We start from the raw sequence: 16,224 nt of genomic DNA on the forward strand, positions 1-16,224 counted from the left end.
GATTGTACTGGAAATATCTACCGAACATGCTCTTTCCACCACGATTTCAAAGAACGTCAAAGAACGATTCTTGCTCAACAGTTGTTTTAATCAAGGTCACAACATGCAAGGCTTCAGTGAAGCGTTCCAAAACTTTTACGGTAATCATGTGGAGAACATTTCCAAATTTAAGGCATCAGTGACAAACGTGATGTCCGATGCATTTCCCTATTTTGATAGTGATTTAGAAACACAGGCTCATGATGTAGTCGGAGTTGCATGATGGACTCTGCTTTTAGCACATTTTTCTTGTGAGTGTGCTTTTTGGTGGGGATTTCTTGTGATTGTGGAAATTGCCTTTGTGCGCTTTTTATTAATAACTGAAACACGTCTGTGACGTCATTCTATTGTTTGAAGGATCCATTATTTTTCAGGAATGGAGAGTTCTTTGTCAACTATACATTATCTTGAATCAACATTTGAATGAATTTCCACTTGGAATAGACGAAACTATTTTCACATTTATTGACAAGAGAATAATTTCAATTTTTTTTCCGAAAACATGTGTCGCCAGGCGGGGTTCGAACCCGCATCGTTTGATTTGAGGACGTGTAATTGTCAACTTCAGCTACGGCGGTGTAATTGTCAACTTCAGCTACGGCGGTGTAATTGTCAACTTCAGCAATGGCGGCCCATGAAGGTATGGTGTGAAATTAAGTAATAAATATTTCATAATTTTGCATACAATGTTTGAGTAGAACAAAAACAAATCAGGTGATATATATATATCCTTGTTCGGGGCTTGTTCTATATTTCCTATTAATCTCGCCAGCTTGAGTTGACAATGTGCAAGCGATTGATAAATACTAGTTCAGGACATAACGAAATTATAAAAAGGGCCATGTACCATGCATTGTAAATGTCAGCTCGCGACGGAGCTTGGTGCACGTGCAACAGCGACAGAGAACGTATATCCTCGTGCATCACGCAAGGGCGACTCACGCAGTTTCAAAACAGTTCATTCGTCACGAATGAAAACAGTTTAGAGTTCTGGTTTATTTTTCAAATATTTTCCACAACAGAATATTTTGTCAAAGTGTAGAAATAGGGATGAGTTTTAAGTAGGGCAATATCCTCGTAACTCTATATTCCCCCCCACATATATGCTCTGGTGTCTGAGAGAGAATGCCCTCGGCGTTTCTCGTCTCGGGGTTTAAATGGCCTTTTCAACGATTAAACATCGGATCGTCGTGGGCTAACCTGAACATAAATTGGAATGTACTGTACAATGGCCTGTAGCCGACGTAGACACACAACCACTTAATACTGGGCCCGACATTGTAATGCTCTGTTTCAAGACATACACAACATAATTCATGAAAGAGGGCGTTGTGTTTATTCACAACAGTATTTTCTGGGACAAATTATTTGGAAACTTATTATAAGGAAACTCCCACCACAATAGTATATCTCCAGGTCTACCCCTTCTGACTTACTCTGCCTGGTGCATCGCTATCCGCCATTTTCTACAATCTCATCAAAGCAGTCACCCGTTAAGAACTCGTGTATTTCTATACAACGAGCTTGGTGACCAAGCGATTTCAGTTATGCACCAATGCGTTCTTTTAAACAGGTTTTCCTTCATCCAGACCGGTGAAGATCCGATTTAGAATAGGTTTTCAGCAACACATGCTTGCCTTAAAAAGCGACTATGCACCGTAATGGATATATTTATGGATACAGGTCTGTGGCTATATTTGTTTGAGGTAAGATATTCAATTCAATTAATGTCGTACATATCTGTACATTTGGGCATGCAGAGGGTAGCAGGACTATATCTGGAGAAAGGAGTAATTGGTAAGCCTGCAATACTTGTAGCAAACATCGCGTTAGACATGTAAGGTGTGGGCTGCCGTTGCCCTTTTTCGTGTAAATAGGTCGAGGTTATAATCCTCATTACACCAACGATGCATAATTATATTTCAAGTTTCGAAGGATATCCATATAGCTAATGTTATCTATGTTATATGTATTAATATGCGTTTAACACACGATATAAGTACACATATGTATGTATGTATGTATGTGTGTGTGTGTGTGTGTGTGTGTGTGTGTGTGTGGCTGAGTGTGTGTGTGTGTGTGTGTGTGTGTGTGTGTGTGTGTGTGTGTGTGTGTGGCTGTGTGTGTGTGGCTGTGTGTGTGTGGCTGTGTGTGTGTGTGTGTGTGTGTGGCTGTGTGTGTGTGTGGCTGTGTGTGTGTGTGGCTGTGTGTGTGTGTATGTGTGCGGGCGTGCGTGCATGCATGCGTGCGTGTATGCATGTATGTACTGTCGGACGCACTAATACTATACTAATACTCTACCCACTAAATACCTACTCAATACCTTCTAATACATCAACACAACAAAGTCAATACTCCTTGTCATGGTTACGTGCATTTTCTAAATATCTGAAAAGTCTTTTGTGCTGAAATATGTGTAGCATTTGGGTGTGGTCCCCTTAATAATCACATTCTATGAAGACGTTGCAAGAATAGTGTTCCTGTTCTATTTTTGAAATACAATGTGTTTAATTGCTGAACCCATTGAAGAATAAATTGTCAATTTACATTTTTCCTACACCAGTGACTGTCATAAATAGATTCAGGCCTCGATTTAGTTGAAACATTAATGAAATCACCCTAGGGTATTCCGGGTCAGGAAATTGCCCCCAACACTCGTACTTTTTTGCACTTTTTTGTCTATCAGGCAACTGAACTAAATCAGGCTCATGACTTACTATTCATTGTCTGTCGTTCTATTCCCTCAGCGTGGGACACTGCTCAAAATATTAGTTATATACAGGCTGTCGTGATACAGGGGAATAGTGCTTGATGCGGAGTTAAATTATACTTACTCACTCTCTCAAGGTAAAGGAACGCCAGAGGAACAGAACAGGTATCCTCTCTGGGTGACTTGCGTAACATGACATATTACAAAACCTGATTATTAGTAGTCTGATTATTAAAGCCTCACAATGTTATAGATATATAAACTGAACTGTACTTTTACAGCGATGGTAGATATGGAAGCATAATAGTTCGTCATCTACGAAAACGATACTTTCATCTACGTAGATGATACTTACATCTACGTATTTACCTTCATCTACGTAGATAATACTTATGTCTACGCAGATGATACTTACACCTACGTATTTACTTTCATCTACGTAGATGATACTTATATCTACGTATTTATCTTCATCTTCGTAGATGATACTTATATATACGTAGATGATACTTACACCCACGTATTTACTTTCATCTACGTTGATGATACTTACACCTACGTATTTACTTTCATCTACGTAGATGATACTTATATCTACGTATTTATCTTCATCTTCGTAGATGATACTTATATATACGTAGATGATACTTACACCCACGTATTTACTTTCATCTACGTAGATGATACTTACATCTACGTATTTACCTTCATCTACGTAGATGATAATTACGACTACGTATTTACTTTCATCTACGTAGATGGTACTTATATCTACGTTGATGATACTTACACCTACGTATTTACCTCCATCTACGTAGATGATACTTATATCTACGTAGATAATACTTTAAGCTAAACTATACAATAACCATAACATGGCCGAATATGTTGATTCTCATGATTTTTCCACTGCGAAAATTAGGTTTAAGAGGTAAAACGTGAATATCAAGAGTGATAATCACTTAAACCATGACACTATATCAACTGTCATCCAATAAAACACCGAGGGTACATTTCTGCAGTCGGTGTTTATAATTTGGCGCTGATACTTTGCGAGTTTATTGACCTCAGTATGTTGGAAAAATGTGGAAAAATCCTAATGAAAATAAACGACCAACATGCTCCCAAACATTTAATTAAATTAACAGAATGAAATATAAATGTTTGTATAAACTAGTTTCCAACTAGGGCCCCTACTTCACAAGACAATATAAGTGTCTGAGTAACGATACGTACGATTATGATATCACATATGATATCACATATGTAAAATATTATGCTCCAAACTTTTGAGGAAAAATGGAAATTTGCTGCCACAAAAATTACATTGTTACAACGTGTTCTTCTGTTAAGAAAATTCCGGCTAATAATTTTTCAAATAATAAATGTCTGGTTTTATAACTGTAGCTGCAAAATAATTCTCGAGAACTTTTCCAGTCCCCAAGCTCCGAATGTTAAATGGTCGGCCCATAACTCAACCTGTCAATACATCCGGAATGTACTCAGAACCAGAAACAATGTTACACATGAAAAATATACACATCTAGATCGAGAGCAAAATGAAAACAGTCCCTCTTTAATGAGTGTTTACATGATGCATAGTTATATATTATTACATTACAGATGTCGACCCATCCACAAACAAAGGTCTTTGAATTTGAATAAACGAGATATAAAAAAGGGCAAAGGCGCCATAGCCGGAAAATATATCAGAATAATGAGAAGGCTTTAGCCGACGATAATTGACCCAACCACCTTCTTTATATCAGCTCCAACTTTTTACCATTCAAGAGGTTCTCATTGACTCCCTAAAGATAAGATATAATTCCTATCGTCCAGTGAATAACTCAAAATGTCCAAAGTCGACAGCTCTCCAAGGCTGAACGTGCAAGCTCAGAAAGGTGTTATTGATGGTTTGCCCAGTGTGTAGATCAATGGAAATAGGTATGGTAAATGCTATACATTAAATATATGTCATACATTATTAAGGTTTACATGACGTGTTTTTCTTGCAGACGCAAAGTCCAGTAAGGTAGTTGAATTAATCGAGTTCCAGGGCATATATTTCATAAAACATTATCATGCCATTCTCATCTCTCTCAGTCTACACATTCACATTCTCGCAAATACACATCCCATTCTCGGCATTCCCAGCCAATACCCAATCCTTCTCTCAGCCCTCTCAGCCAATACTCATCCCATTCTCAGCTCTCCCAGCCAATACTCATCCCATTCTCGGCTCTCCCAGCCAATACCCATCCCACTCTCAGCTCTACCAACCTATACTCATTCCATTATCAGATCTCTCAGCCAATACCCATCCCATTCTAAGCTCTCTCAGACAATACCCATCCCACTCTCAGTTCTCTCAGCCAATACCCACCCCACTTTCAGCTCTACCAACCTATACTTATCCCATTCTCAGCTCTCTCAGCCTATACTCATCCCATTCTCAGCTCTCTCAGCCAATACCATCCCATTCTCAGCTTTCTCAGCCAATACCCACCCTATTCTCAGCTCTCTCAGCCAATACCCACCCTATTCTCAGCTCTCTCAGCCAATGCCCATCCCATTCTCAGCTCTCTCAGCCAATACCATCCCATTCTCAGCTCTCTCAGCCTATACTCATCCCATTCTCAGCTCTCTCAGCCAATACCATCCCATTCTCAGCTCTCTCATCCAATACCATCCCATTCTCAGCTCTCTCAGCCAATACCCATCCCACTCTCAGGTCTCTCAGTCTATACTCATCCCCAGCTCTCTCAGCCAAAACTCATCCCATTCTAAGCTCTCTCAGTCTATACTCGACCCGTGAAGATTCCGGGGTAGAATAGGTCTTCAGCAACCCATGCTTGCCGTAAAAGATGACCATGTTTGTCGTAAAAGGAGACTAACGGGATCGGGTGCTCAGGCTCGCTGACTTGGTTGATGCATGTCATCGATCCCAATTGCGTGGGTCGATGCTCATGATATCAATCACTGGATTGTCTGGTCCAGACTCGATTATTTACAGACCGCCGTCATATAGCTGGAATATTGCTGAGTGCGGCGTTAAACAACAAACCAACCAACAGTCTATACTCATCCCATTCTCATCTCACTCAGTCTAAACTCATCCCGTTTTCGGCTATCTCTTCTAATATACTCGGGGGCACGGGTGGCCCAGTCGTCTAGGGCGCTGCGATTCGCTGTACAGAGTTGCGTCCCCTGGACACGCCAGAAACCTATGATTGTGTGTTCGAATTCCGGTTCACCCCGATTATGTTTCTAGGTTTGTCAGCACCATACCCGTGCTCGTGGGTTTCACCGAAGTGGTAAACGTCTTAGACCTGCATCACTTCGGGCTTTCCTCCCACATTAAGCTGACATGCCGTGATATAACTGGAATAATGTTAAAAGCGGCGTTAAACCCAACTCACTCACTCTAATATACTCATCTCACTCTCGGCTCTCTAAGCCTGTACCCATCCCATTCCCAAATTGTTTTATTCATTGCAAACTGAAAGGCCACATGCCCATAGTTCAACGTATTTACAAGGTATGGGTTTTTCTTCTAACTAACAATGCATGATGTATGTACAATGCAATATTTTGTAATAAAGTAATATTTGAGGTTGACATGAGTATGCAAATCAAATTAATATTTGGGTAAGATAAAAACTTCTTTGGAATATACTTGTTTCTTAATTGACGATAGAGTTTACACACAACTATAAAATGATACTAATTTTCTACAACACTAACAATATCTGTACATCTTGTAACCTTAGACTTTTAAAATACACCTTTATGGATCTTTCAATCATAATATCCTGCTCTGAACTGCGCTGCGATACTCGAAGGTTTTTTTATTGTAACAGATATTAGATATTCTTCGAGTATAAATTGTTGTTTGAAGAGAGAACAGGTATATGTAATTTGCTATTTCTTAGTTTTTGTATCCACATTTGCTGAAAACAATCTCTAGCTCTTTGGAGTAATAATGACATAAACATCTTGACATTTCCAACACCCTGATCCATCCATGCGTATCCAAGGCCTAAACTGAAAAGGGTGATTTTGATATGTGTTGCCCAATTATTTTTATTGCGTGAGTGACTGGCATTTTGGTCGAGATAGAACAGCATGTTATAGGCTTTTACTGGGTATCACGTTGATGGAAGAGTCGTTAGTTTTAACCAATAACTTATACAGCGCTTAAGCGAAAATATATACCGTGGATATCTGCCACATTCCCCAAGTACAATACCATTTGGGGTGGAGGATCGAACCTCAATTACACGTTTACAAGCATAAAGATTAACCTTTTCTATATACCCATATTTCTGACCCATTAAGTAAAATTGGCATTATCTTTGTATCAAATATTGAAAGTATAAATTACAGGGCAGATTATCATATTTTAACAAACTTGGTAGGAATGACATCAACACTTTCTCAGCTTTAACATATGTATATTCTAGATATATATTCCAACTCAAAGTCCTAGTAAACAATATTCCAAGGTAAGTATAAGATGAAACTACTTTTACATGTGCATCTTTGTATATCCATTTCTCTATTTTTGATAATTTCCCATCGCTTTTAAAAACAAGAACTTTAGTTTTATTTTGATTGACGGACAGTGACCACTTGTCACAATAATTTTCCAAAAGATTGATTAAAGACCAATTACCGAATCAGAAAAAAGACAACATCGTCAGCAAAATGAAAAAGGAATATTTCTAATGGATCTGGATATAACTGGATGCCAGTTTTAGATTTTGAGTTAATTTCAAGAACAAGTTCATTTATAAAGAAAGAGAACAAAGAATGGAATACACAACCCTGACGCACTCCCAAAGGGTAATCAAACATACTTGTACGGTTATTGCCATTGGTTCGTACACAAGCTTTAACTGATTCGTAAATGGCTTTTGATGATTTTTCCATCTTTGATGCCCACCCATGTTTACCAAATAAGTGCCAGAGATTTTTCTTTGAACGGAATCAAATGCCTTATCGAAATCAACAAAACATGCATGTAATTTACATCCCCTTTTTGAGAGATATTTTGTAAATAAAGCTTGTAGAATGAAAACATTGTCCATTGTGGAATATCCAGCTCTAAATCCTGCCTGTTCTTCATAAATGTTTTCCATTGCATCTGACGAAAACGTTAATCTGCCATTAAGAAGAATCATGGTATATAATTTTCCAAAACAACTCAGTACAGATATTCCCCGATAGTTATCAACATTATTCTTATCACCCTTTTTATGCAATGGAAGAATGATTGCTTTTGGCCATTCCGAAGGAAAAATTGAGAGAATTGAACAATACAAGTAAATATGGAACAAGGATATCATCTGAGCATTGAAACATTTCACTTATTACATGATCTGTTCCAGCTGCTTTATTACATTTCAACTTGTGATAGGGGCATTAAATATAGCATCAGTGACAGACTTAACCCAATTAGTACCAGTATATTCATCCGTTAGCACACTTTCAATATTCAAGGTGGGTGTATTCCTCGGGCACATTATGCAAGATGACATTATCGCGCCAACTAAACATTTCTAGTCTCTCAACCCTGTTCTCGATGGCACTTATGTCTTCTCTGTGTTAAACCGTGTTGGTGTTGATGCTCGTGTACATAGTCCACATCCAGTTGTGTAATATGTTGTATATCATCTTTTAGTTCAACAATATTGTCAGTTACTTTCTTTATGTCTCCTTGCACGTGATTAAGTTCATCTTTCAATTGAGTGGTGTCCTGTTTTATGTCTGTTTTCATGTTTCTAAGTTCCTCAGCGCTGTCAGCCTTAGTTTTATCAAGATGTAGTTGACTGATTGGTCCAGGGTTCAGTTCAACAAACGCCGAACACAGTAACGGTAAATGTACTGACACAGATAGTTGAAACTGTTCACCAGACACGAGGAAATCACTAGACGCGTTGCTACTGCAGTCCGTGCATGACCTATATTGGAACACAGATCTTGCTGTGGCTATTTTATTTCGTCCACAAAGGCTCGGCTCTCTTAGCCAATACATTTACATTCTCAGCTCTCTCAGCATATACTAATTCCATACTCGGCTCTCTCGGTCTATACATTCACATTCTCAGCTCTCTCAGCATTTACTAATTCCATACTCATCTCTCAGCCAATAAACACCCCATACTCAGCTCTCTCAGCCTATCCTCATCCCATTCTCGGCTCTCTCAGCCTATGTTCATGTACTTACACACACGCACACACATATACACACACACACGCGCGTGGGCGCGCACGTCGTTATATAAGTGCAATAATCATGGACGCGACGTTAAACCTCACCTCACTTTACCTCACCATCCTCAGTTCCGAAATTATGATACTCGAGGGTTCCCTCATACATCACAACTTGTTTAACCTTATACATACCTCTGCTTCAGGTACTACATGTTAGTCTTCTGACAAACCACACAGCATATTCAAGATGAGAAGAGCAGTAGGAGGAATTGAATGAGTCCAACTTGCAAGACAACACCATCACCATGCTCTCCTTTTCCAGCATATCCTTTATCAGGTTCAGTTCATGCTGAAAACTCATCACATGGAAACCATGCTGCAAAGGCAGAGTGCATCATTTCGGGTCATGGTTGCAGCCGTGTTTGGCATAACGCTGTTTGTAATGGGTTATATCAGCTCCGGGTTTAAACCCATCAGAGACTTGGAGGTAATATTGGACTCCCATAATACAGCATTTGATCCCCCTTCTCCTATAAGAGTTGACAATTATGAATTCAGATGTCCAAGCGTTCTACAGTACATGACCCAAGGTCATTGGAGGACGAGAAAGCTTACCAAGGCTGAAAGTGCAGGCGCAGAAAAGTTTTTTCGCGCTGCTTTGAACCACAAAGGGGTCCCTGCTTCACTCCAGCGACCCGATGGTCGATGTGGTGACACAGGCTACGAAAACGTGACGAAATATATACGAGCAATTTGCAGTCCCACAGGACCGACCCCTTGCTGCTACAACTTCAAGTGTGTCAACAAGACAGAAGCCATGTGTCGGTGTAAAAATTGTTGGGATCTTCGACAGCAGGTTCAAGCAATATATTCGACCTGGATACCATCAGATCCCAGATGCAAACCCATATCTTACAGTTCCAAACAGAGTTGTTCCTTGTTGGATGGTGGATCGATCACCTTCATCGGGGATTCTTTGGTACGTCACATCTACACGGCGTTCTTAATGACTATACGAGGCAATTTTGAAACCGGCGGTCTCCGTCCCGAGGACGTACCAGGTAAGTTTTTGTTTTGTTTGTGTGTTGGTTAACGCCGCACTCTGCAATATTCCAGCTATATGAGAGAGAGTTGGTGTTTTTGCGTGCGCTTTATGAATGAGGACTTACTTACTTACTTACTTTGCGCTTTCCGACTGATGCGTTTTTCGCACACGGGCCCGGCCAGCCCATTTAATGTCTTTCCGAAAGGGGCGAAAGGGACCCAAGAGGGGGGTTTAGGGGTTGCTTATATAGAATTTGGGAATTTTGAGATTTGGAATAGATGCCGATGGGGTTGGGGAGGAACATTGTACAGAATATATATAGTAGGTGGAGGATTAACAGTATTGCATACATGAGTAAGAAATGACAACAGAAGGATGATACTGTCACAACATGATGTACAGAGAACACATATGTGAAACCCAATAAGAAAAGAAGCCAATTAAACAGGGTATGTTTGCACAGGTGTGGGGATTATTGCTTAATGAATTCATAGTGTTCATAGTGTGAATTAGTTCTTGGGTTGTGGCGACGTGACAGGTGTCGCCCCTGATTGTGTTGAATGTGTTGAATCAGCTGAGATCGAAACCGATGAAGCCCGGTCCTTCTGTGCGACTTCTGGTAATTTGACCAAGTCCCTTAGTTTGTCTGTTAGGTCGACTGATGATGACCTGTTTGACGAATTCTCTGGCAAACCCCTGTATCTGTGCATCTGATCTACGATGGTGACTCTTGATGTATCAATAACTGTAACGCAGCGAGTCGAGGCGCGTAATGACCATACCCTTGATCCGCTTCACTTCCCTCGCCTCACGATAATTCCTGATTAGACATGGTTCATTGACCTGGAACTCACGGATAGTGTTGTGGCGTTGCCCGATATGTGAGAAGGAAGTTTGCAAGCTTCTGTTTAACTGGCATTGTCTGTTGACCTGTCCAAGGCTCAATGAAGTGTTTCTTAAGAACTGATTTCACGATCTGAACTGTGCGCTCCGCTGCACCATTACACGCAGGATGGTAGGGTGGAGTCAAACTCTGTTTAATACCATTATTCTGTAGGAATAGTTTGAATTCCTCCGACGTGAATTGAGGTCCATTATAGGTCACAACCTCTTCCGGAAGACCGTATGATGCAAACAGTTCTCTCAGGACCACTATTGTTCTGATTGCTGTCATGGTCGATAGTAGGATAGCCTCTTTCCACTTTGTAAGACTTTCCAGAACCACCAAAAACGACTGAGATCTGTACTCGCTGTAGTCAATGTGGATTCTTTCCCAAGCTCTCCTAGGGAAAGGTCATGGGTGTAATGACGGAACTGTTTGATCATACTGTAGCACCTGACATATCTCACAGCTGTGAGCAGTATTCTCTATACCAACTATACAGTACCTCAAGTAACTGCGGGTGAGGCTCTTCATTCTGACGATGTCAATGTCCTCCACATGCAACTCTTGCAATACAGCTGCCTGGAATCTGGGTGGTATGATTACCCTCATTCCCCAGAGTAGGCATCCCTGGTCTACTGACAGCTCTAGACGACGCATGAAGTAGGGCTGGAGTTCACTGTCATTTACGTGATTTGGCCAGCCTTTGTCTGTGTTCTCTTGTACACTCTGTTCTTCTGACTTGCAATATGTGTTTTCGTAGATTTTCGCCATGAGGATAAGCGCCTATCTTTGAAGTCTGGCTGCTGCCAGAGTAGGAATTCCTGCCTTTGGCCAAAGATAGTTGTCAGTGGCTTGTGATCAGTTATCAACGTGAGGCTCCTTCCATATAAATATTTATGAAAATTCTTAACGCCGAACACATTGGACGAGGCTTCCGTTTCTGGTTGCGCATAGTTAATGTTTGAACTTGTAAGTGATCGTGACGCGTAACTGGTCGTTCCGATCCATCTTCCATAATGTGTGATATCACAAACCCTATTCCGTAGACGGAATTCTCTGACAGTTCAAACTGTGGATATGCACCTTACTGAACACCTTCGCTCATGATAGTTTGGAGAAGAGATCCTCTGCTGTTGACATGGGGAATACCTTGGATTTCAGTGAAGAAACGATCTTCACAAATGCGCAACGACTTGTCTGACTTGGGAACAATCACCATTGGAGACGCCCAATCAGAACGTTCGATTTTCTTCACAACCCCGTCCTTTTCATGTCTATCTAGTTCCGCTTCTACAGCTTCCTTTAGCCTTGCTTTGGTACTGGCCTTGCTTTGTAGAATTTTGGTACTGTATCTGGTTTTACCCGGATGTCAGCCGTGAAATTCTTAAATAGTTTCTTTCCCTTCAAATACACCCTTGTACTTGTCGATAATCTTCTTAATAGACTTCATAGATCTATCATTAGAAATCGGTCCTAGGACTGTGCAGACATAGTTCCAATTCATATTGAAACTTTTCAACCAAACTCGTCAGCGTAATGATGCTTTCCTTCCTTCCGCCACAATAAGAGGTAACTTCTTTGTGACATCTTCATACCGTACAGTCTATGTCACCTAGCCTCGGCATCTCATCTCCGGAATAGCTTCTCAGGTTCATGCCAGATTCTTTCAAAGGCAAGTGAGAAAATTTCTTCTTGTACAATGTCTCTCCAATTACCGACACATTAGATCCAGTATATATGATGAATTCCTGTTCCTCTCGCTTCGACCGTAAATAACGAACTGCGAAATGCGCATGCGTGTGGGACGTTTTTCATTCAACAACTTCCGTAAAAACGTAAAACGTTCGTTCCGGTTTGGGGACTCAAATACTGCAGTCTACCCGACACTACAACTTTGAAAGCATGTTGACCCAACGGCTGCAAGGAAAGTGTTTATTCTTTCGTCCGGCTCCACCCAATTCGCTGTCATCCATATTTCAAAAGCGTTTAGTGTAGCTACCCAAGTCAAACTCCGCAATGAAACCTTTGTTCATCGCGAGATCTCGTTCCGTTGCTAGGCGACACTCTTTCCAACTAGACATGCTATTTTGCGCTCAGTTCCAAAAGTTACTAACTCCCGCTTGTACCAGTTTGTACAATAATGTCCCGTGTGCCTTCAGGGTATTTCATGTCAAATATGTCCACACACTCACGTTTCAACATTTAGGGAGCCTGTAAGCTTGCGCCCGGTCTGCTGCTTCCACTCTGCATTCCTGTCGGAACACTCATTCCCTCATTTCATCCTCGTCGCCAATGTGTTGTATTTCCTGCAGTTCTGATACTGAACGATCTCCGTACCTATAACACGGAGACTGGGGTTACGATCGTGGATTTATTCTTCTATCATGGCGGCGGTACATCGGTTGGCGCTGACGTCATCAGCTACGTCATAGCGCGAGCTAACTGGTACTATTTACTATAGCACTAATCACAATGACAATACACTACAACATACATATATCTCGCTTGTTCATTCCATGTAACAGATTATGCAGAAGCCGAATTGGCTGTTTTCACGTGTTACTTGTTATTTTCAGGATGGAAGTTTCGATGTTCTGGCATGATGATGTTTGAGGAGAGATTCTGCCGACTGCAACTTGACGTACGACCGAATCTATGCGGCGGAAGAGTAAACACGACTTGGTACAGGCACTACAACATTCTGAGGTCGAATGATCTCTTGGGTGTTGTAACAAATAATTTAAATGAAAAGCGAAGCCTATTCGTTGTTGGAATAGGCATTCACGAGGACTACAATTCGACTAGAGTGAAAATGAAATACTTAAAGCCTACACTAGACAGACTACGAAAGTTTGGCCTCGCTTGGCCCAAGGTATTGTTTGTAGATATGAACGCCCCTGGGGTGATGAAATATTCGGATACACAATCAAAACCTCACGTGATTCGATTCAATCGCGATATGGGGGCATTTTTGAAGGAGTATGACATCCCAGTGTTTAAAACGTTCAACATGACAGAAGGTGTGCGAAGTTTTGATGGAACCCATTATGCACTTGGAACAAATAGGGTAAAAGCAAGTATACTTATGAACTACATACAGGAGCTTAGCGATGTCGGTGTTTGGTGATTGTCAGTACACGGTTGTTATGTATGTCAGTCAGTATTTTTGTCAAGGTATGTTTGTCAGTATGTATGTCAGTTCACGTTTGTTTGGGGCGGTCGGGTAGCCTAGTGGTTAAGGCGTCACACCGAAGACCCGGGTTCGATTCCCGACATGGGCACAATGTGTGAAGCCCATTTCTGGTGTCCCCCGCCGTGATATTGCTGGAATATTGCTAAAAGCGACATAAAACCATACTCACTCACTCACTCAGTTCACGTTTGGCAATGTAGCTGTGTCAACGTATGTTTGTCAGTACATGTTGGGCGGTTATAGCCTAGTATTTTAAGCCTTCGTTCGTCGCGCCAAAGACCCGGGTCCAATTTCCCACATTTGTTCAATGTGTGAGGCCCATTTCTGGTGTCTCCCCGCCGTGATATTTCTGGAATACTGCTGAAAGTGGTGTAAAACCAAAGTCATTCAATTTCAGTACATGTCTGTCAGTGTATGTATCTCGGTACACGATTGTCAGTGTATGTTTGTGGGTACTTTTATCAAGGCATGGTTATCAAAGCATGGTTAATACAAGGGTAATGCTATTTTTCAGGGCATTATCATTTGCAGAAGCCCGAGGTCTTCGAAGGAGGGCAGTTGAAAAGACCGAGGGCTTCTGCAAATGATAATGCCCTGAAAAATAGCGTTACCGTTATCATAGCTAAAATGGATGGAATTTGTTATCAAATAAAAAGAAACAACAATGTCGATTTTGAAACATTTACTGCAATCAACACGAATGTCACTGACCCACTTTTACAAATATGGAAACGTCATAGAACAAACCAGATGACGTCATTATTGAACGTTACGTCACCTATCCCTATCCTATGACGGCACCTAACAACGGGCGTGATAATGACCCGTCGTCAAGTAATATGAGGGCATTATCAAGTTACAGTTGCCCGCTCATTTCTGATAACATGCGGGCGTTTTTATGATAATTCTATCCATTTTAGCTATAATAGTGTATATTCGTCAACGCATGTGGTTTAGTAGGTTTGCTGGTATATGTTATTAACGCACTTTTGTCAGTACATATTTGATAGCGCATGTTTAATAGTACACGTGATATTGCATGAACGTCAGTCCATATAAGATACGTGTCGCATATTGGATGGTCCGTTTTAAATAGTACGTACGGTAATGCAAGCTTGTCGTTGAATATTTGATATTTCATATATATATGTGCGTGATCGCCGCTGCATTGTTGTATCTGCGTGTTTGACAGTGCATGTTTGATGATGCATGTTTTATATATTCAATGTGGGGAAATGTATTTTCAATAATCTATTATGTTTTTACGTCAACGCTGTTGTTGAAACCTAAACTTGAATAAAAAACAAACTTAATTCGTGTTTCATGTTTGTCCTCATTGAACTTGATGAAGAACATGTTGGTCTTGTCATATTAAATTTTCTGTTTCCTTTTTGTGATGAGAGGGACTTGCAAACTACACAAAGAACCATAATTATGTGAATAACGTGTCACTGGAAATTCAGTCTTTATTCATTCAGTCTCACTTTGTGATGTGAGATCGCTGCAAATTGCACAAAGAACAAAATTAAATAGTTTGTCAGCCGGGCACACAACGCTACTGTTCACAACTCATAAAACACCCAAAGTATCCAAGGATCCTTTGCATCAGTGAACTTCTACACGAACAGCCCAAGAGAAGGAATTCGAATTGAAGCGGGGGACACTCACATATTATATAACAGTTACACGTTTATAAACAAGTGTTTTCTGATAGTAAATAAGGGGAAGGCGGGAAATGAATCTTCTGGAGATGTGTCAAAGATTGCTGGTCAACTGTTTCAAACATTAATGACATTGTTTCCAAACTACCTGGCAACCACTACCATGCACTGAATGACGTTAAGGTACGACTATAATGGCAATATAGTTAATAAAGTCTGTAATGTAATGTATATTTATATGTGAGATATATTTATATGCTGGTTGGTTGGTTTGTTGTTTAACGCCACCCTCAGCAAAATTCCAGCTATATGACGACGGTCTGTAAATAATCGAGTCTTGACCAGACAATCCAGTGATTAATATCATGAGAACCGATCCACGCAATTGGGATACGATGACATACATCAAACAAGTCAGCGAGCCTGAGCACCCGATCCCGTTAGTCGCGTCTTACGACAAGCATAGTCGCCTTC

The 16,224-nt window shown here is 40.6% G+C and overlaps 1 protein-coding gene across 1 annotated transcript; it reads left to right on the forward strand.

Moving 5' to 3' along the window:
- Nucleotides 1-1,659: 1,659 nt before the first annotated feature.
- On the forward strand, nucleotides 1,660-15,315 carry LOC139479235 (uncharacterized). Its single transcript, XM_071262091.1, has 3 exons — nucleotides 1,660-1,745; nucleotides 9,169-10,026; nucleotides 13,473-15,315. The coding sequence occupies exons 2-3, from the start codon at nucleotides 9,312-9,314 to the stop codon at nucleotides 14,021-14,023; spliced, it is 1,266 nt and encodes a 421-aa protein (XP_071118192.1). The 5' UTR covers nucleotides 1,660-1,745; nucleotides 9,169-9,311; the 3' UTR covers nucleotides 14,024-15,315.
- The last annotated feature ends 909 nt before the right edge of the window (nucleotides 15,316-16,224 follow it).

Source organism: Haliotis cracherodii, unplaced genomic scaffold, assembly GCF_022045235.1.
Source record: "Haliotis cracherodii isolate W230 unplaced genomic scaffold, xgHalCrac1.p SCAF_4, whole genome shotgun sequence".
Lineage (NCBI taxonomy): Eukaryota > Metazoa > Mollusca > Gastropoda > Lepetellida > Haliotidae > Haliotis > Haliotis cracherodii.

Bases quoted from the DNA above. Each gene is read 5' to 3' on its own strand.
- LOC139479235 (XM_071262091.1), top strand. From the start codon at position 9,312: ATGCTGAAAACTCATCACATGGAAACCATGCTGCAAAGGCAGAGTGCA. The intron at 10,027-13,472 runs GTAAGTTTTTGT...TGTTATTTTCAG, and splicing joins CCGTCCCGAGGACGTACCAG to GATGGAAGTTTCGATGTTCT.